Here is a 21,775-nt window from a genome sequence, read left to right on the forward strand (position 1 = left end):
TACATTGGGTTATCGCACGGGTTTATAATAATTTCAAGGCAGGTGTAACTGTTCTTTACAAATATTTAATATATCCAAATTCATTTCATAAAATATTCTCACAATAGCCTCTCGTGTATTCAAATTTTTATAATTACACAACATTATAGAACAACATAAGTTATTGGTCGTCGTATAGCTAGTTCAAAGTGTTCAGTAGGGCCCCTAGACTCGAAACATAGTAGTCCGGTTGTGTCTCAGGTTTCTGCAACGCGTCCTCTATCTTATCGAGACCCGAGGCCACGAAAAGTGTCTGGAACCCACAGTCTTTTGCGAACCTCATGTCGGTTTGCAGTCTAAAAGTTCAGCGGCGATTAAAAATTAAAAGTACGTAATGCTTTGTAAAACATTGCAATTACGATATGTATCTTTGTAAGAAGTTAACTTACGTATCACCGATAAATAAACATCGTTTTTTATCCTTCACGTCGCATATCTCCAGAATGTAATCCTTCAGAGCTGCGCTGGGTTTTCCGCATACGATCGGCTTTTTCCCGCTTTGCGTGCTAAGCAGATCGATTATCGGTCCTGGGCCTGGGAATCATTAAATCTGAACTTTCGAAGATTCACTCGCTAATGACCTTTTATTGGATATCATATGAAACTGTTTTAAATGTGTATATAAAATCGGAGAACTGAAGTGTCATGTAAAAAGGAAGTTCTTGCAAATGATTGGAACTTTATCAAGAGTGCTTTATATACTTATATACTTACGTAATCGCACGCTCGCGCTTGCAGATCTAATAAAAGGTAATAGTTTATGCAGTCCATCAGTTACCTAAGATATGCATATCTTCGCCGCAGATGATCCACTCGTCCATTGGTCCAGCCAAGAACAAAGTGTCTCCGGCCTTCAGGCAATTAATGGCATACGCCATTTTCGAGTAATCGATGTTCAACCAGAAATCAACGATGACCGCTTTACTCGACGAGACGTTGAACGTGTTGTTCACCGACACGGTAACGTTGTTTTCGACGATCAATGGGACCTGAAAGGTGTCAGTGTTACTCGTACCTGATCTGTCGTCTCAAAATCAATGGTTGCTCGGAGTTGATTCGAACATTTTCGTCAGAATAATTCGTTCGTATATCATTGAAAAAAAAAACTCACTTCTTTCGGTGTCATTTTGATACCAGCGCTCGCAAATGTGTCTCGAAACGCCCTGCTGGCGATGACGAAGGCTTCATCGGTGAAATTGATCTTCTTTAGATACCAACTGATCACTTTTGACGTAATTATTAGTTGTTCCTGTGGAATAATTAATCGTGTAACATCGATCACGCGGTTAGATGATTCCTATCAGGTTTGAATTGGAAATATTTCAATTCGGATTGGATCTTTATAGCAGTGATTTTCGAATTTTTATGAGGTGCCATGATAAGTACAGCTGAAACGAATGAAGATATTTCATTCAGTTATTGCGATGAAAATATTATTAGTTTCAATATCATTCTTTTTTCTTGACGAATTTATGTACAGCTTCGTAGTTGTTCTTTATTAATCTAGCCTGTCGATTCTTCTTAATTGATTTTTAACTCAGAACCGAAATTATTTGGAATTGCATATAATATTCTACATTCAGCAATTATGAAAATACACTTTCGATTATATCAAATATTTACATGTGCTAAACGAAACAGTTTTAAAACCTACGCTTTTTTTATACAGCATAAATTACGGTAGCGCTCTCACGCGTTTCTTCATTAGATTTGCATTGTGCAATTATAACGGAATAAGTATGTAACAATTATTCTCTTTACTTCACGACTCATGAATTTTTCAACAGGAATATGTCAAACAAGTCATCGTTTTTCACTCCTTCTGCTGAATAATATATTCACGAGCGAACAGCAGAAAAAATAGCTTTATCGTCTAAAACGGTATTCTACAGATCTCCGAAATGCTCGAGCTTTCCTACATTCAAATAACGAAACGAAGATATCACTCACCGGTTTCAAATCCATTCCACCTTTTTCCACTTTCTTCTGGTATTGATCGAAGCTCAATGTGCTGTTGTTCGACACCAGGTGGACTTTTTTGCCGAGATCCTGCAGCTTTTTAAGACACTCGATGGATCCCTCGATCGACTTCTCAAGGATCCACAGAACACCTGATCGAACGATCATCAATTATCCAAATCGAAACGATTATATTAAATCCAACCTAAAATCTTCTCAATCGTTTCTCCATTCTCACACATATCTCTCAAATTTCATTTAAATTTCCCACTAATCTTTTTCCTTCGAAATTCTCCATTCAACGATCCAACATCTACAATCCCACTTTAAAATGGTATTACTAATTAAACAAGAACGACTAAACAGTGGAGCCACTAATAAAAAGAATCTTTGACAACCTAGAAATCCTGTGCCAATGCACTTTATGCCAATGCAGTTCATGCACTTCTTTTTCATTGATCTCCCAGCGTTGACAGAACAACCCCAAACATCCAACACGTGAAAGGAACGTTTCTTAAATCGATGACTCCCAACGGCCAGGCAATACTCACCGTCGCAATCCGAGAAAACGACATCGAAAGAATCCAAAAACCTCTGCAGCTCTTCCCTCGTCACCTCGGACAAATTCCTCGGACCAGACATTTCGCTGTCGCTCGAATAGCTACGGGTGGAAGCGTGGATGCCATTCACATGCGCGCAACTCATTGAACTCGCTCGCCTGGCGCACCTCGACTGAAACACCGTGTGCGAGCCGAACCACAAAAAGAACTCGCGCGCGTGGGTTAGATAATACTTTCCGATAATACGCGCTACGAGCATGGCGACGCCTTATCTGTGGTGCTACCTCGAAGCCGTCTGATTCAGAAAGAGATTTACAATTACGTTACCGGCGACTTTTGCAGTGGCGATGTCGGATTTCAAATAAATATCAGGTTGACGCGCATATGCTACCGATTTGAATTTAGAGATATTGAATTAACACTGAAACCTTCGAATCGGATCTCGGTTTTTCTATTTCGCCATAACGGAAATCTGTTGCTTGTAAAACATTTTGTTTACGTTGCGATAAACACGTCGCATAGATCTAGTTTACATTGTGAGATGTAAGAAAGTGATAATAGTGAGGATTGAAATATTTTGTTAGAGAATGTTTGATATATTCGTTTTTCATAGTATGGTTGCCATTATTCATTATATATCTTGAAACTAGATCGGATTCACGTAATTCGCGGAATACGTCGTTCAATCTTCCTGGATCATTATTTCGATGAGAATATCTTATTCGGTTCGCCTGAATGATACCACCGGCCTTCCGTTTCAGTTTCACGCGAAAGTGAATGAATAACATCGTTGTGAGTTGTAGAAAACCATATTTATTCTATAACGAGTCAAATACTTCGATTATCATAGCCATAGAAACTGTGTTCGCTTGTATTCAACAACAACAATCCTTCGTTGAAAATTGTATATCATATTGTCATCTCGGGAAGCATTTCCGTGGTATTATTATGGAAATGTTAACAGTTTAACGATCAGTGACGCTATCTATTCTCGGAAGCGAAGGCAGTGGGTAGAGAACTCCTCCCGTGAAATTGTAAATTCTAACTGGACGGCTCAGGATGACTCCGCTGACTGCGAGTCGTCCGCCATGTGGACGTATACATCGTCGCCGGTTTTCACTCTCCCAGGGATGTAAGCTCCGCAATAGATTCCTATCGTTGGCGCTGTCCCCTCGAGTGCGAGTCGCGCTGGATCTGAAGGCTGACGGAAACTGAAAACGGGATCACGATTTAGTATATAGTATATAGAACTATTTAGTATATAGAACAATGTAGAAGAGAGGTAACGTAGGAGATAATATAGACAATACAAAAATACAGTGAAACTGAAGAAAAAATGAGTGTAAACCTCTTCAAGGTTCTGAGTGGCTCGTCAGCCTCCGCGTCGCCAGTTTCTGGATTCACTAGAATGAATTTGCACCTGCAACAATCGCGATATTCGTAATATTAATTGTCGATTGTTGATAATTTGGTTCGATGATCAAGCAATTTAGATAATACAGTTTCACTTCAGACCTCGCACACGGTTTCACGTTCCTAATCACAGCCTTCTCGCCTATCTTGATCCATTCCCAGTTATCTTCTTCGAACGGCTTCTGCGTGGAGACCAAGATATTTGGACGGAACTGTAGGGCAGGTACTGGTGCATCTAATTTCTCGTTCAGCGCGTCCACGGACTTCGTGGCCATTAGCATGTAAGCTGCCAAATCGCTGAACAAACCCTGAAATAGAGTATTCGCGTTGGTACGCCAACATCTATATCAATATTCGATGAACCCTGAGCCTTTGTCCTTACGGTATCTTCATTCTGAAGCGTGCTGTATACTTTAATGAACTTGCTCCATGGATTGGTGGTCAGGTCCCTCCTATCTAGCGTCGTGCAGCCCAATCGGAGACCGGAATTCGTCCCGGTTAAAAATCTGGAAGGTTTCATTCTGTTCAGTGTCCTGTCGATACTTATTTCTAGACTACATTCCATGCAATTTCATATTTAACGAATGTTTATATTTCACAGGAAATTCGAAAATTCAAAGTCACGTTGAAAACATGCAATACGTAAAAAAATATGAAATATCTAAAGATAATTTAAACCTTAAAATAGTTCCCTATCGCGATTACATTTTTCTAATTATACTCGCAACACTCTTCATTTCCGTAATAAATTCTCCGTGCATTAATTATTCCGTATTAGTATCTATGCAAATGAATATTTATCTATATCACTGCAACGGAAATAGGATTAGAAGTGCGCTTTCTCAAGGTCAGTGGGCGGGTCGAAAAATCGGTGAGCAAGAGAAGCGGGAGTGGTTACAGGGTGTTCAAGCGGTGTCATAGGCTACGGTGTTTTTAAACGTCTATAGCTTTCCTTTATCAGCATTATCGCGTACAATTTCGCGTATGCGAAGCTCGCCAAGTCGCAACAGCATTTCCACGTACCTCGACAACCATTCAGCAGCCTGTGGTCCACAATCGATACACATAACTGGTTCTCCCCACCACATGGTACACTGAACAGCTTCAGGGTTGTCCTCCGCGCATTTCGGTACATTGAACACCACGCTGGGCATCCCTACGGCTTCCAGTTTCACTTTATCCTCATCCACCGCCGACAGGCTCACCAGGATCATCGTTGGATACTGTCTGCCAGTCTGGAAGCGACCGGTCTCCTCGTTGTACACTAGAAACATTCTGGTGAACAGTGGATGATCATCAATTCCATCGGGAATGGGGTCTACGGGATCTATACATCAGCTGTTTCGAACATACCGACGCGTCGGCTACTAAATTAACACCCAGAACGATTAACGGATATTAAAATGGCCGTTTCAATGTCAGGAAGACGCGTCGAGGTGTGAAATAATTCGCGATTAAAGTAGGCTGAGAGCCACTGGCTCGAAGGAGCTGCAAAACACTCGAAACACTTCGCTCCTCCGCGTTAATGAACGTTAACAAGTGATAAACGACGATAAGGATTTCAAGTGGAGGAGATTACAGCTTGCCCAGGTGAAAATCGTCTCTAAAGGATCGTTAAAAATTATTAGTGGCTCCTCTTACCTGTCTCGAAGCGTGCACTTCCTCTCGTCTTCGATGCTGATCCCGAATTCGGTGAAGTTGCAGTCGCTGAGGTTCCTCCCGCGTCCAGACTTCAGCGGGTAGATGTACAATTCTTGGACTTGTCCCACTTTCACCCATTTCGGATCCGGTAATTCGGGAATCGTGTCGTTGCTCCGAGCAGGAGCCGCGTCCGAATTTTGTTTCGCGCTGCCGAGGCCGTTCATCTCGCTGATTGTCTTCGTCTCCTTCCCATTTCCCTCGCACTTGCTCTGGCTCGAGGACTTCCTCCGCATGTTCCAAGCGACCGCCGCCAGAATCACTGCGAGAGTGCACGTTATCGCCACCGAGGGCCGCCAGTCCTGAAGACCAATGAGATATAGATATGCTTTCAGTTTCCCTGGTTATTCGCGAAACGCGGGGAAATGGAATCGTGCGCCTTCCGGGCGTAACAGTTGTATCATTCAATTCTGTTCGGCTTTTCGATTTCGACCGAAAATTCCTCGAAGACAGATGAAATTCTCGTTAAATGAATATTAGATCTCGATAGGTCAACGTGAATTTCGATCGGTAAAGGAATCCGTAGGTACCTTGTTTATTCAAAAATTCACCCGCAGACTAGAATCTCTTATTTATCATTTACCCGCCCCGAAATTTACATAATGCTTTATTAATCTCCGAAACTCACGAACGAAGAGAGGAATAAATCATTCGCAGAAGCGTATCCTAATTGCTTCGTAAAGCCTCCGCGAAATCTCAACACTTAACAGCCACACGCTCATGATTAATTATAACTAGCGTACTGTAAACAACAAGTGAACAGTGATCACTTCTGCACACAGCTAGCTGCCTTCGAATACAGTCTCCTCGACTGAAACGAATGCATTTCCAACTCGAATCAGAATCACGGCCACGCGACGTATTGTATCATTCCCCTAATCGAATTGCCCCGTTAAAGAGGTTTACCGCGGATTATTCGTTTCCCGACTCTTCCGGAACGATCGAGCGTCTCTCCGTCTAAAAAACACTATCTCCTAACGGCAGACAGGAAAGATGTCGAAAGAACACAGAGGAAATACAATTGCAAGCGAATCTCATCACCGTTTCAAAGTATACGCGTCGTAGGTGAAACTTTTTTCGACCGAAACCTCGTCCTTGATTTTACGTAGGATTTTTTTATCGCTCCGGTCAAAGGTGACGAAATAATATCAGCGTCGAGGCAGTTTTTCTTTTCACGAATCGACAGGTTCAGATCTATTCAAATGTATTCGGCGTAAAATACAGCGCGTCGACCGGGATTTGATCAGTGAGCGAGAACGGCGTGAACGTACCGGGTGTCCGAGCATGATCCTCGTTGCCTGCGTCCTCAAGCAAAGCTTCGATCCTCTTTGCCGCTGATGCACCGGCGAGCCTCGATCATTTCCGACTCCTAGCGCGCCCGCTGGTATTATGCAATGATCGCGCCTCCCTCCTCGGCAACTTGTCTGGCGCAAGTCTTCGCTGTCGGCGATTTTGCGCTGTTCATCAGTCGCTGGCTGAGAGCTGACTGAACGGCGCCAGACAGCCGCATCGCGGTCCCCTCTTATTGTGCTCCTTTCGACCCGTTTTTCAAGCTGGCGCGATAAACTTTTATCAGGGCGGAGCCGCACGGGAGATTAATCTGGTCTAGATTCTATGCAGATAAAACTTTGATTAGGAAAGAACAGGAGGTTGATCGGTTTGCGTAGCTTAGGAAGAGTATGATGCCGGGTGAACGGAGTAACGAGCGATTTGAATATTTAGGGCAATTCCAGGTGGTCTCTTTTATATTGTCAAACATCTGCAACAATTTTAGTCGTATACTGAATTTCGTGTGGAGGCAACCCTTTGCACTAGAAAGCTTTTCACTAGATTTATCCGTTTCCCGAAGAAATACAGACATTTTTGGAAACTTACTGTGAAATCATACCTGAATTAAGAAGCAAAGTTATTTTATTCCGATGTATCAGGTATCGATACATTACACAAAGTTTAATATTATAGTTCGAACGTGACAATGTTTGTCATAAAAAGCTGGTAACTCTTCTTTTTATATGTGTTTACTTGCACGAATGTGTACATATGTTTTATAGCCATCCCGTAATGGTTGTTTTCGAGAAAATAGGTCATCCGTCCCGACTCACCGTATTTGGATTTGACATGGATGCGATGATCTAGATTTAATCCAGACCTTTTAGTAATATCGTCGAGGAATGAATGCTGGAATTATAGTGGAAAATTTTTAAAAACACGTAATAACTGTTTTCACGCAATTTCGTATGACACGAGCGAGATGTGACGTAACTTCTTGGATTAGGTCATCCGTGAACTGACACAAAGTTTGAAATTAGATTTGCTTAGCTGCAAGCTAAGGTCGCAATCACGTTAATGTTAATGCGAATTGATTCGTGGCCTGTCGCGGAATCTTTTATTCATGGATCGGCTGTACAGATTATCATTTACATGTATAATATGTGACATAATATTTTATTTACGCATTTTCAGGCTTAACTTATTCCAAAAAGAAATCGGTAACGAACCGGATGTCAGAGGTCGTTCGGTAATAAATTATTTCTCCGGTACAGAGGCCACGACTAGAAATCTCCACGCTGCAGTTTTAACCTTTATCCCCCCATTCTTCAAGGAGATTCGTCGACTCCGAGGCGAGCAAAAAATCTGCACTGGCAATCTCCATTGTTTCCATTCGTCCACGCGTCAACTGCTCCTCATTTTTGCTGAATTCTTCGACGCCGACTCGATGATCGATGTCAGCAAACCCAAAGTTGAGAGGTAGTAATCCGGCTGCGTACCCTCGTTTTTCAACGTATCCACGTAGTTGTCCATGCCGGTTTCTATGAACAGCTTCTGGAAGCCACATTTGGTCGCGAACGTCATGTCCGTGGCGATTCTAATGAAGCATCGTAATTAAGAACAGACCAAGTACAGCAGGTAACGAGACGTAAAACAATCGACTCACGAATCTCCGATGAATAGACATCGTTTAGGATCCTTTACTTGGCAAATGTCCATCAGGTGTTCTCTCAGGACATTGCTGGGCTTGGCGCACTCGATCGGCTGCTTTCCGCTCATCCTGCTGACCAGGTCGGTCAAAGGTCCGGCGCCTAGGAATCATTAGAATCTCCAGAATGACAGAAGTTCTTTGAGACTATGCAATGAATCTCAAAGCATTCGAATTTATATAATTATCGACTGACCAAATAAGCATTCGGTTATTTAGAATTTGTTAATCTTGAAAATTTATCTAATTCATTATTATTATGATTATTACTAACCCTTTGCAGAAGATTGTTTAAAGTATACAAAACCTGCTGCAGACTATGCCAAATTAGATATCGAATGCTGAAATAATAGAGAATATGGGAACTGTGTTCTGATTTCTTGCTGTTTAAGTAGATAAATCATTTGTTTGCGACTTAATGTTACAAACATGACAGTTTGATCTCGGTAAAATGTCAACAATCGTCCGTAAAGGGAATTTTCTTGTTAAACCTAGAAAATGCCTCGATCCCTTTCGGAAGTAGGTTACTTATCGGTGGACCTAACAAAAACTGATAGATCGATAACCTAAGACTTCCTTCCTGAGGCCGGCGAGGATCGATCGGCTTTTCGTCCCGCTCAAGTACAAAAGGTCTTCTTTCTTCAAACGATTAATCGCGTAGGTCAGTTGCGCCCAGCTGGCCCTTAAACTGTAGTCGAGGACGATCGCATCGCTATCTCCCGTTGTGACCGCGTTAATTACCGATGTTCCTAAGACGTCCCTTGTGATCTCCGGAAACTGAAAGAAACCAAGCACCGTGTGAACTAGTCTATCTACAGTTGACGGGGTCGAAGGTAATTCTTGCGTTATCTGGAAGTTATTTAACCAGTTAAGTGTGGAATTTAGTTTGAGAAATCTCTCATTGTGCGCGTAATAAAATCAAATAATGAAGTGTATACTCGTTAAATGCAGGCCAGGTGCACTTGAAATATATCCTAACGAAAAACTAAAGCGAAACGAGGAAGAATTACATGTTTGTCTCGAGAAATAAATAATCCATCGTTGAAAAAGTCAGCACCATTAAGAGTTGCAAGATGACTTGTATACTCGTGAAACACGGTTAACTGGTTAAGAAAGACGGAAAACTGAGAAACATCGAAAGCGAACTCACCCCCGGTGGCGTCATCTTGATACCAGCTTCCGTCAAAGTCTGCCGGAACGATGGGCTTCCGATGACGAAAGCTTCGCCGCGGAAATTGATCTTGTTCAGGTACCAGGCGATCACCGTTGACGGTAAGGTCAGTTGTGCCTGCGAAACAATCGATGTGAAACACGTGGCAACAGGAAGATCAGCTTCTCGCTTCAACTCTAACAAAAATGTCTCAGACTACCGTAAGAAGACAGATTAAATAGAACCCGGATAAAGTGCAGTAAACAATTCGAAGCTAGAATTGATTTTTGGAAGCATAGTATTCACCGGTTGAAACTGCAGGCCACTGGGCTTCACTTTCGCCTCGTAGTCTTTGAAATACGGCGTGCTGTTGTTGGACACTAGTTGGATCCTCTTGCCTAAGTCCTGGAGCGTCTTCAGGGACTCGAGGGCTCCGGGAATTAATTTGTCGAATATCCATAGGACACCTGATCGGACAACCAAAGGATCCTATTGATTACTCTAATCGAATCTTCACTGTCCTGTTCAGTACCCGTTATTTGCGATCGTTCTGTCATCTTCTCATATATTCCTCGAAACTTCCTACTTGTTTACTCTTCTACTTATCGTAGCGATGTCTTTGACCGACTCCTTCACTTAGAAACACAGCTACTCTTACCGAACAATGTCTATCGTTAAAGGAAACTCACAACTTGTAAATCATAGATCGGTCATTGCGTTAAGCATTGACCGATGACAAACATTTAACGCACTGGACAGAGATTTCGAATTAGCTACTGAAAACTGAGACTCGCCATCGCAGTCCGATAGAACGACGTCGAACGAGTCCAAGAAACACCGAAGTTCCTTTACGGTCATCTGCGCCAGGTTCTTCGCCATCTCGTTGGTGTTTGGATCTCGCTACTTCGGGAAAAGTAGTTTGAAAAGTGTCGAACTCGGTCGCACGATCGCGCGATCGCCCCTCGAGTGACTCGCCGTCGAGCGAGCTGTCCTGTTATAAGATCAATCCCACCACGTATCTTTGCTCGATCGCATCTATCGATAAACAACTGTACCATTTTACCTCTGTTCAGTATTTTTATTACTTCGAGACGAAAGAACGATTTACGACGGATTCGTGTCTCGAGGGAATTTTCTTCGACATACTCTTATTAATACTTTGTAAGTGAAGTCACGGATGTCTACTGTTTTTCTGCAAAGCGTAGAAAATGTTTTAAGGGATGAGTGAATTACTGACGGATGAAGAGTATTGTGTATTATTTAGTGACACAAGTTTTCTCGATTTGTAAAGTTGCCATCACTGGTTGGTGTGTTTATACATTTAGTAATTATGTGTATAGCTTTTGATGTTATATTATAGAAAGATTATAAAGAAACGTTGTTCTTTCTGGACACCATTAAAGGTATGTCTTATTCGTTAATTTGTCTGAATAAACAGATTGTGTATGGTAATATTGGAATTCTTTTCTCGCGATGACTAAGAATGTTTTTATTGGTGCAGTTCAGATTGATCGACATATTTCACTGTTCTATAGTACTTTACTTATTTACCACACTGTAAAAGCAATGAACATTTGCAACGAGGAATACGAATTCCGAACGTAACGCTGCGAAAATGTGACATTATAAGATAAACTGAAGACAGCTACGTTCTCGCAGCTCGTATGAAATTATCTAAGGATATTAAGTATTCAAACTGCCTCGGTAACGATGGTTTATTTCAATACGTGATACTTCGTCGATTTAACGACGTGTCCGAGAAAGGAGCATTCTCTCGTAAGCCTCGACGCGAAGAAACAACAACAAAAACTGTACCAATTCGATCGAATTCGAGTCGTTTCAATCTGAATCTGGAAAGAAACGAGGAGATTAAACGGAATAAATCGATGGAACGCATTTGGGTTAATAGAATTTCAATTTATTAAGTTTTTTCCCTAGCCGTCAGTGTCTTGATTCTCATTTACAAAGGTATTATATGACTGTAGTGATAGTTAACTAATAATCGACGATGGTAGTAATCAATAATAACCATAATCATAATCATAATAGTCTCGCAGTAATCATAGTAATCATAATAAGAGTAAGAAGAATTAATTCGTAATTAATATAGTAAATCGAAATCGTATCTTATACTCGTCGTCCCTGTCGTCTATCGGTAAATTTCCGTGTGTTCGTGTATGAGCTGGTGAACGTGTGCACGCGCCGGTCGGTGTGTACGCGTGTATACTTATGTCTCTCATACGGTTCGCTGGTGAAACGTTCACGAGACGCGCTCGATTCGAAACGAAAGAGAAGAATAAAAACGAACAGAAACGAGAAAGAAACGTTAAAACATCTTACATATTCACAGCGATGTAAAAACTACTGACTGCCCGAAAAACGTAAAGTTAGACTTCGTAACTCGTACCTGACTAGAAAATCAACTCCCTTACACTCTTACAACACGGCTGTTATCGTACAATAATTCGTAGGCGAAGGGCGGGTCCAGCAGGTGCGCCGGTAGGGGGAAGGCGGGAAATCTCGTGGACCGTGCGTGAACAATAGAACAAGAGAAAACGATAAGAACGAACGAGAAGAATCTCTGAATTGAAGTTTATCGACCGACGAAAGATTTAGCACCGATACGCTATTCGGAAATCATTGGAACTCCTTCGAGAAAGAAAAACCTGCGTACCCGCGTGTGTATACCCGTCCCGAACTTTTCGACTGTGGCCACGTGACCGCCGAGCCTTCCCCCACCTCTCAGTGTTCAGAATCTGGATCCGTCCCTGTTCTGTAGGCTATCAAGTTATACACGTTGTACACGTACATAGAAACATTCGTCGCACAACAAGCATGGAAACGCGATGGACGTAGCCGTGGGGTTCTCTCGCGTCAATTGTTAATTAGGTCTGGCAACGATTCTCGATCGCTCGAACGAGGATCCGAATGATAACTGGAAAAAAGTTACCGAACCTAAGATATATATCTTCAAACTATTATCGATCATCTGTGATTTCACCGAATCGGGTGTTCTCCGCGATGGGTCGCTTAATTGGTTGTCGCTTTAATTTGGTTCAAAGAATGCCAATTATGAAGAATTCACCGAACCGATACTTTGTTTTTTGTTTCAAGGTAGATATAGTATGAATCAGTGTTTAGGTACAGATCTCCGCGGACTCTTAAGTGAAAATTGATTCATCGAGAATCTTTTTGCTCTGTTAGGGTAATAACGAACGGAGGTATTAACGTTACCAGCACTGATTAACAATTGGTAACTCGAACGTCCACGGCCGCCCGCCGCCTGTACCCTGATCGGATGACCGAATGAACAAAGATGACGATGATAGTCCCGGCAGTGACGATAGCGCCAGCCACTAGCGAGTCTAATTCGACGGTAGACACTAGCAGCGCCTCGCTTGATTCATTTTTTTCTTTAGTGTCGTGGGTGTGCACGACGCTCGATTGGACAGCGATCCGCCGGTTGCTCCGCGTGACGCCCTTCGACGAGGATCTCTCCGAGTTTCCGAGGCACCGGGGAAACTTAAACGATCGAGACCGTCGCGTAGAAGAAGACATTTTGTTCGGAACCCAGCCAACAAGGAGAGCAAAGTTTCAATTAAGAGATTCCTTCGAATCGGGAAGTCTTAAGCATCGTGTCCCGGTGCCTCGAAGACGACAGGGGATCACGGGAGTGAGCCAAGGACACCGGCGTTCACGCGCAATGACAATCGAACGGAACAGTGACGATGATAGTAACATTAGTGCCAGTAGGATAGTAACGGTAGTAACGTCTACGGTTTAGCAGAGATTAAACTGGGACTAGGCTGGCTTTTTTTAGTAGATCTCATTCAGTTGAACAATCCGTCTCCCTCTCCCCCCCAACCCTCCCCCTTTCGTCTATTTCCCGACATATTTTTTCCTCCTTATCCTCTTTCCTCCTCTTTTAATTAAGCGCTTACTAGTAGTCGTTGTAGTAGTTTACTTCGGTACAGTAATTAGGCGTACTAGTAGTAGTAGTAGTCAGGAGTAACGGTAAACTATTATTAATATTAGGTAACACTATAAAAGAAGTCCTCCGGCTGTTTGGTGTTTCCTTAATTACTGTTTCTGACAGTCCGTTTAGAGTTCGCTTATTCGTTTCCTCCGTCTCTCCTGAGCTCTTGCCGCCGGCTGGGTCCAGCTCCCGTTCATCCACGGTATTCCGCTCGATTTCTCTCTTTGAACCGATACACGAGGCGACCGGTGAACGCTGTGCAACTCGGAGACGCGACATCGGCTCCGTTCAGGTGTCCGTACGCTCGTCCCAGGACGAACCGAGCCAAACAGAGCGCACGCGCGGCCCCGCCTCCTTTCCCCCACCTTTCGTTACGCGCAGTACAGCGAGACAGAGGTTCTCACGGCGCGATAGCGCGACGCGCGACTAGTACAGTGTGAGCACCAATTAATTGGGTCGGTTATTCGCACCGGTTGGCATTTCTTAAGCTACGTTCCCACTTGCTTTGCTGTTCACCGAACATTCGTCCGCCTTGGCAGGGATACATCTCGTTCGACTCGGAAGCTTTTTATCAACCATTCGAAACCACGGGACAAGTTGAAACCGATGGGAACGCAACTTTGTCCCTAGCCAGGCCCTCGTTTGAATCGATTCATCGCAGGAGACCCGTCCACCGTCCTACCTACCTGATCACGAGGCCTGTCTGTCTAGCTCCTCTGACTCGAACGAGGAGCAACGCGAGGCGAGTGGCTCGTCGCCCGAGGATTCGTGACGATGATGATGTGTCCTCGGTTCTTCGGGGATACAGCCTCAATGAGGAACGATCGATGAGGGGACATCCGCGGATGCCTCTAGGCGATGCTTCTAAAAAAAAGTGGATCCCCCCAGGTCGCGAGGGAACTTTGTCGCTTCGTTGCAAAGATTAAACGTCCCTGGAACAGTCTTATTAATCTACGCTCGTATCAAAGTGCGGCCGCGAGTGCCGTCGGTCGGCGACGGAGCCACTCCGCTCGTCGTAACCTCTCGTCCGAACACGCGGAAATGATATTTAACGATCTCCGAGCTGCCGAATGGTGTCCGATTCCTCGGCGACCCTTAGTTTCGTCTTCCCGACGTCGCGCTTTCGATCCGCTCTCGAACCTGAACAGGTCGACCCGTGGATGTCCCGGCCTCGCCTGGTCCCGCCCCTCCTCCCTCGATCCACGAGATTAGTCGTCGTAAATGCTTAACACGATTATCGATAATACAATAGGTAATACGATCTATTATTCGTAGTTTAATTGTATACTAGGTTTACGGCACGGCGCGCCGGTCCTCTTCGTCCCGTTCTCGGTCCGGCGGATGCGAGGAACGCTACGAAGAGAACGGAAGAGAGGAAGAGTGAGTAGCAGAGAGAGAAAGAAAAGAGAGAGAGAGAGAGAGAAAGAGAGAAAGAGAGAGAGAGAGAGAGAGAGAAATAGAAAGAGAGGTGAGAAAGAGGGCGGAGAGAGACAGTGAGAGAGAAAGAGGAGTATTTGATTGAATTGATCATTTTTTAGCGTTTCTAATGACTCGATGACTCGTGGAGCTTCATTTTCTTCGTGGATTTTCTCTCTCTCTCTCTCTGTGTCTCTCTCTTCTTCTCCCTCTCTCTCTCTCCCCGACTCGCACTCCAGGCGTTATCATCGTCCGCGTCGGCAGCAGCATCATCCATCCGTTCGTCAGTAAATTCGTGTTACACGTTGCTGTTTACGTTTATTCGTTTCGTTCTCATAATTTTTTTTTTTTTTGTTTCAATGCAGTCAAATATCGCATGTCGAGATTAGCCTCGATAGGTCGCGTTTATAATATGTTCTGTGTGTTATGTATAATATGTATAATCGTACGGCCCCGCTAATGGCTGTTACTAGAACATTACACGTCTATATACAGTTACCAGGAGCAACACAGCGTTAGTAGTCGTTATTAATATTAATTAATATGATTTTATTCAGGCCGTCGCACGCCCCACGTCGGCATCGCCGCGCCTTTAATAGCGTTCGCGCGTTGTCCGGCCGCGTGCACGAAGGGCTTTAAGGCTCAAGTCTATCTCGTTCGTCCTCTAACTCGCTTCGAACCGTTCGCCGATCGTTCCTAATCGTCTCCAGTCGTTCGCCGAGCAATTAAGTATTTGTATTTGTACAGCAGTTGAGTAGCAGTTGAGTGTTTTACACAAAATAGCGATCCTTTAAATTGTTCTCTGTAGAAGTACCGTTCAAAGGAACGGATAACAGATTCACAAATGAAAAATGATGCGTCCGTTTCATCGATCAACGTCTTCGCGAACGAGAGATTAGGAACGAAACGAACGAACGAACGCCATAATCGTTGCACATCGAACCTAAATAACGGCGAAACAATTGTTTACCGCTTCGTGCTTGCTTGGACCAATGGCCGCATGACTGTTCGCCGACACGTCTCGTTTGTTCCGTAGCCCTCGACTCGGGGAGTCGACGAACTGCAGTGGTCGCGGGATAACTTTAATCGTTGTTTACGTGGCAAACAGGTCGTACAATACATTTAACTTTAGGCCTGATGTATCGAACATGGCGTTGCTCGGTCTACCACCGTTTTGCTTACAGTTAGATACTGGGCAGCTTAACTGACGAACGTAAGTTCCGAGTGACTTAGTCGCACCCTAAAACGATCTGGGAAAGCTAACACGAAGAAGGTGTACGCTACCCCTTCTTATTGGTTTTAGTTCACTGGTAACGAGTGGACTGCGAGCATCTATGAAAATTTCCATCGTCGTCATCTGTTTCGAATCGATCCAAAAAGTGAAACGAACGGAAAGAAGTAGTTGAAACCGCAAAGAAAAGCCGAATCGATTGAGTATAAAGAGCAATGATCACTCGTACGTGTTTGAAGATTTTAACACAAACGTTCGCAGTCGGGTGGTAACGAATGAATAAAGTGTGGCGAACGACAGCCACGCGAGCTAAACGAAATACCGTGCAGCCTGAACGATCGATTCGCGATCAATAGGAGTCTCCTTTCACAAATAAATTCCGTTTACGTTATTGCACATTGAACAAACGATTACTGATGAACCCCCGAATGCATTGTTACACACACGCCTCCCGTACACTTCGTTTGCTTCCGGTGAAGGAGTTTTGGTTATAATATCTATAATTCACTCGAGTACATCACCGTTATACATACACGTATATATACACGTATATATACTCGTGCTCTCTCTCTCTTCTTTTATATATATAAATATATTATATATAATATATATAAATATATAATATATATAATATACATATCATATATATATACTTTTACTCATTTATTTAGTTCATCCATTTATTATAATTATTTAGTGATTTCTTTCTTCTCCTCCTTCTGCCATTTATAAATACATATATATATATAATTATATATATATATATTTATATATTTATATGTTTCTCTCATTAGTGCCTACTTATTGTTAATCAAGGAGGAATGTAGTCGTAGTGGTCGCGTTTGGTTGAGCGAGATAAAGAATCGTTCGAGCGAGCCGGCACGTTCATCGTCCGGTGTACAACTAATAATTGAACAGGAGACCTAATCGGCATGGTGAACGGTCAGACGTGTCTGCGATCTGAACACTTCGTTTCCATCCATTCCATTTCGATCGTCCCGTCACGGATTCAATTCGATCGTCGATGCCTATCTACAAAAAATCATTCGTTATCGTTGTATTACTTATTCGCTTCGAATCGACGTCCTCCGTGAACCTAACCTCAATCTTGAGCGAATAAACTCCTATTGCTTTAACCGAACACTTGACTCTCTTAGCGATAATTATACTCTATAAATAATCGTGTCGTACGTCGTCGTTAACAAAATAATTCGTGGTTACACGCGCGACAATCGTCCGCGCGCGGTGAAATTTAACCTAGTCCCGACTTCGATCTTGGCTAAATTCAAAATGGCGCGTGCCGATCCTATTTCAACCGTCGACCGTTCGAATGGATTTCCAACGAAACGAGCGTGATTCTCGAGGCGTAGATATATAACGGTTCATCAGACACGTCCGATGCTCGTCATGCAAAGTGTCCAAGGGCCAAGGCCTTGTAAGCCGCGGTGGCACAGGTTTTTGCGCGTTCGATGATCAACTCGACACCCTGGATCAGGCATAGACCAGGCCAGCGGCGTCCGGAACCAGAGAAACTGAACCAATACGATCGCCTGTGCTCGTTCACCTACGGAACCATGGATTTCTCACGACGCAATCCGATCAGTACCCTAAATGATCCTTAACTTTACTTTCAAGCGTAGACTATATTTCGCCAGGAAAAAACACGAGCTATAATTGATTGTGTATAGCCTTTTCCGATAGAGATTACCGGGAGCGTCTCAATTCTATATTGTCACGAGATATGATCATCGATAATTACAATAATTTTTCCTTTCTCATTAAGTCGTTAGTCGTCGCCGCCGTTCGATTCGCAATACTCAACATCGATAGAGGGGGTTTTTTTCTCCGTTTTCCGGATCACCCACTTTTTCGAATGTACATTATGTATATATATACATACATTACATGTACATTATGTACATATACATACATATATATATAAATAATATACATTTTGGTTCATATATATATATATATTCGTATATATTATAGTATATTACGGAACTCTCCTATGTTAAATAACCTCTGTTCTTCTCGTTGGGATATTCAATTCCTTACGATAATTATACACCGCTGTCATCGTTGCGCCTCTCGCCGAACCGTTCGGTAGTACGGATTTAGAACGAGGCTTCACCGTAGCGGAACATCGAACAATTTTATATACTTTATAAGGCCCAAATATTGTGCGCTACCTGTTCAATGAAACACGCCGAAACAAGGAGTCCGGGGCGGCGAGGGAGGGGGGGCGAAGAATTCGCGGCGAAGCGCGCTCCTTTCGCTCAGTTCGCGAAAGAGGACGCGCCTCTGTCGGGCTCAGTTTCTCGATTCTCCGCGGCCGTCCGGCTGCCTGTTTCCGCCCGAGGTCGTGACTGTTACGCGAGGGCTCGATCCGACACGCGTCAGCCGCGCGAAGGACCTCGATCTCGATCGGTGCCGACGACGCGCAGGGCTTTCCCCAATCAAGAGAACAGCGAAACAGAGAAACGAGGAAGAGAAAAGAAGGAAAGAAAGTCCGTGCGCGCTGTTCGATATCCTATCCGCCTCTGGTTCACTCAGACGGAAGAGGAACATGTCGGCGGCGGCTTGGCGGGCTCGTTTTTGGCACCAGATACTCCGCTAACGGTGATCGAGAACGATCGCCGATCACCGCAGCCCACCGCGCCGAGCGTCCCGATAGGGGACTGGCCGATCCTCCTCGAATCTGAACGGTCGCGACGCTCTCTTTCGCCGAACACCGTCCCCATATCCGAAACAGCGACTCTAAAACGGACTAGAAGTTGAGGCCCGGCTCACACCGATCGTCCTCCGAGGACCGTTCACCCCAGCACCACCACCGCGTCGTGTCACCACTGTCAGCCCGGCCGGCGCGGACGATGGACCCCCGGTGAAAGTGTCCCTCCTGTGAACGCGGCGCTAAACCATGGAAGTTGGAGCTGTGTCGAGGACCACGCGACGAGCCGACAGAAAGGAGTGTCCTCTTCCAGCCTGGAACCTTTCTCCGACAGGAGCCTCGCCGTTGGACGTGCCTTCCCCTGGCCGGCTGGCTTCGCTCCTCTAGTCCCCTTCGCCCTCAACGCGCGGCCGCCCGGATCGGACCGGGCGAGGCTGGCCAATCTGGAGAACGCGTCTCCGCTCGCTAACGTATCATCCGGCTATACCCCGTGTAGCATCTACACCCCCTGGAATGCCTTGCCAATGCTGATTGCTGTCTCTTCTAGCTGTCCGCGGCTACGCGGGGCTCAAGTGGCGCTGTCCCGCGCCACTGGCTCGGCGCTGTCGCCGCTCCTGCGTCGCCGGCCGGCCGCCGGCTGACGGTACTCGTTGCGCACGATGCCGTCGGCGGCCGTGCTCGACGATCCCTCGTCCTCCGAGTCCAGCTCCGTCGGAGGCAGCATCGCGAGCGGGGGCGAGGAGGACGGGGACGAAGGAGAAGAAGAAGACGAGGAGACGTTGTTCCGGTGAGCTGCCGCGAGGCTGCCAGCTGGCTTGCCGCGCTGCCGGCGCGACGGCAGCTCGGGCTTGGCTTCTTGATGCTTGACAGGCAGCTTGGTTGTCGTCGACGCCGACGCCGGCGACGACGCCGCGGTGGTCGCGCGCTGGGGCTGCGTCGGCGACGTCGACGCGGCTCCGGCGACCACCTGGTACCTGGCTGTGGCCGTGGCGACCGGTTGCTGCTGTTGCTGCGCCCGGGCGCGTCGGTCGTCTCTCTGCTGCAGCTGCTGGGGCTTCGGCTGGACCGCGGTTTGCAGTGTCCAGTGGACTTTTCTGGCCGGACTGGGACCGCCGCCGGTGACGGCGGACGAGGAAGAAGACGAGGGCGACAGAAGGTAGGCGCCGGCGAGCGTCGCGCCGCCGCCGGTAGGAGCGGTAACCGCTGGTACAGCTGCTTCCGGTGCACCGTCTGCCAACGGTAGCCCCGCAGGGCCCGGTAGACCGCGTACGACAGGCTCAGGAACAACGACTGGAGGACGTTGCTGCTCGTTGTCGCCCAGATCGCCAGCGCAGCCGTAATCGTAGCTGCAGCATAGCTGCCCGTCCTACGGAGAGTTTCGTTGGACACTGGGTTAGCGGACATGGACGCGGATCACCGTTCTTTCGTTCGTCTTTCGCGTTCGCTTCCTTCTCCGGCACCGCGAAAAGTCTTGGGACACTGCGCCTCCTTCATGCTGTCGCGTGTTGTTGCGAATTGTTCGGGATCTGTGATTGGGGATCGGTTCAGGTGCGCGTGTGTCCAGGCGTGCCCCGGCTTTCGCGGATAGAACTGTTCTTGGCTAGCCACGTGAGACGGAAGGCGTGGCTTGCTTGGCAAAGTATCGTCTAGTTGCGATTTGCTCTTGTTATTTACTAAAACAGAGTAGATTGATCCTGGGGGAAATGGAAGGAAGAGGTTAGAGGATGGTCTGTAGAGATGGAAGCAAAGCAGGAGAAACTGTAGGTGACGCGAGGAGGATGTCCACTCTGCTCTATTAGATAACAGCGCGAACGTTGGACATGCCTGGTGTATTCAAGTGGGAGCTGTGTAACTACATCGTGTAATCCCGGAATGTCCTGTCATCGGAATCATTTAGCGTAGCGTTCAACGAGGAAGCTTCTATTCAAGAATTTGGAAGATAAACTTGGTATACTCGTCCCGGAGCTAAAAGTGGTCAAGTGATGATAGCGTGTGTGCCTGTATATCCCTGAACGATCAAAGTTCCGCGAAGGATTTGAGAGGAAGAAGCTGTGCCATCTAAGTCGTTTCGGGTGGCCGCCATGTTGGACACGCGGTGTCGCTAGTCCAAGACTTTTCGCATCGCGGAAGGGAGACTAGGTAATCCTCCACATAATATGCAATTCATTGTTTCGTTCGGCGGCTCGGTAATCCCGGTGCGGAGAATTCGATGCGAATGATCCCTGCTATCACGTGCGTACATCCTCTCGTGATGTCTGCGCCCGGCCCGGACACTGGCGTTCTCACCCACCGGACTAGCGGCGCGTCACTTGGGCAAATTGTTTGCTTCACGATCACAGTTTACAATAATTCTTAACGACAATCATGCTTACAGTTGGGGGGACAAAACAATGAATTTCCATAGTATGTATCTGACACCTGACGACAACGTGTCTAGGCACTACTTTCGCAGCGGTTCCGGCAAGGTAGTCTCGACGCGGCAAGGAAGCTTCTACGGAATTCTACTTGGCCAGACGTTTCGACAATTCTCAAGTTACGATTCTTTACCAGAAATTATCACAAGCCCCGAGCGATCAGGATCTCAAATTGTCTAGGCCTTATAGATTGCAGAGGAGTCTACGTTCTTTCATCTTCATCGAAATGATTCAGTTACAGTTTCATGCTCGGTGGAACCGTTGGATTGTT

At 45.5% G+C, this 21,775-nt stretch overlaps 5 protein-coding genes across 18 annotated transcripts in view; 1 reads left to right on the plus strand and 4 right to left on the minus strand.

Annotated features, from left to right (window-relative positions):
* Positions 1-21,775, plus strand: part of LOC116432686 (uncharacterized) — a 240,693-nt gene that overhangs the window by 82,676 nt on the left and 136,242 nt on the right. The gene's annotated exons all lie outside the window — the stretch shown is intronic.
* Positions 50-2,875, minus strand: LOC116432681 (uncharacterized). Its single transcript, XM_031989898.2, has 6 exons — positions 2,550-2,875; positions 1,990-2,150; positions 1,151-1,288; positions 818-1,028; positions 429-573; positions 50-335 (listed from the first exon to the last, which is right to left on the minus strand). The coding sequence occupies exons 1-6, from the start codon at positions 2,815-2,817 to the stop codon at positions 179-181; spliced, it is 1,080 nt and encodes a 359-aa protein (XP_031845758.1). The 5' UTR covers positions 2,818-2,875; the 3' UTR covers positions 50-178.
* On the minus strand, positions 3,369-7,961 carry LOC116432680 (mitochondrial amidoxime-reducing component 1). 3 transcript variants are annotated; one of them, XM_031989894.2, is made up of 8 exons: positions 7,772-7,961; positions 6,941-7,281; positions 5,613-5,971; positions 4,995-5,246; positions 4,354-4,477; positions 4,074-4,279; positions 3,907-3,978; positions 3,373-3,769 (listed from the first exon to the last, which is right to left on the minus strand). In XM_031989894.2, exons 2-8 carry the CDS (start codon positions 6,953-6,955, stop codon positions 3,613-3,615), a joined length of 1,185 nt encoding a protein of 394 aa, XP_031845754.1. In that variant the 5' UTR covers positions 6,956-7,281; positions 7,772-7,961; the 3' UTR covers positions 3,373-3,612. The 3 variants fall into 3 exon arrangements, with proteins under 3 accessions (XP_031845755.1, XP_031845757.1, XP_031845754.1); XM_031989895.2 differs by lacking the exons at positions 6,941-7,281; positions 7,772-7,961 and adding an exon at positions 6,576-6,904 and having other exon boundaries at positions 3,369-3,769; XM_031989897.2 differs by lacking the exons at positions 6,941-7,281; positions 7,772-7,961 and adding an exon at positions 6,413-6,561 and having other exon boundaries at positions 3,369-3,769.
* LOC116432684 (uncharacterized) lies at positions 8,078-10,825 on the minus strand. Of its 2 annotated transcripts, none has more exons than XM_031989903.2 (6): positions 10,329-10,583; positions 10,103-10,263; positions 9,797-9,934; positions 9,213-9,423; positions 8,605-8,749; positions 8,078-8,535 (listed from the first exon to the last, which is right to left on the minus strand). In XM_031989903.2, exons 1-6 carry the CDS (start codon positions 10,351-10,353, stop codon positions 8,343-8,345), a joined length of 873 nt encoding a protein of 290 aa, XP_031845763.2. In that variant the 5' UTR covers positions 10,354-10,583; the 3' UTR covers positions 8,078-8,342. The 2 variants fall into 2 exon arrangements, with proteins under 2 accessions (XP_031845763.2, XP_031845762.2); XM_031989902.2 differs by lacking the exon at positions 10,329-10,583 and adding an exon at positions 10,591-10,825 and having other exon boundaries at positions 8,095-8,535.
* The window catches only part of LOC116432708 (protein kinase C-binding protein NELL1), an 85,463-nt gene continuing 75,380 nt past the window's right edge, over positions 11,693-21,775 (minus strand). For 8 of the 9 annotated variants that reach the window (XM_076368309.1, XM_076368306.1, XM_076368299.1 and 5 more), the window contains one exon: positions 11,693-20,456. In XM_076368309.1, coding sequence (XP_076224424.1) covers positions 19,634-20,456 — 823 coding nt within the window. In that variant the 3' untranslated portion in view covers positions 11,693-19,633. Of the gene's footprint in view, positions 21,399-21,775 lie in introns of all 9 variants that reach the window. The other variant, XM_076368324.1, reaches the window with a different exon arrangement.

Source organism: Nomia melanderi, chromosome 1 (assembly GCF_051020985.1).
Source record: "Nomia melanderi isolate GNS246 chromosome 1, iyNomMela1, whole genome shotgun sequence".
Taxonomy (NCBI): Eukaryota; Metazoa; Arthropoda; class Insecta; order Hymenoptera; family Halictidae; genus Nomia; species Nomia melanderi.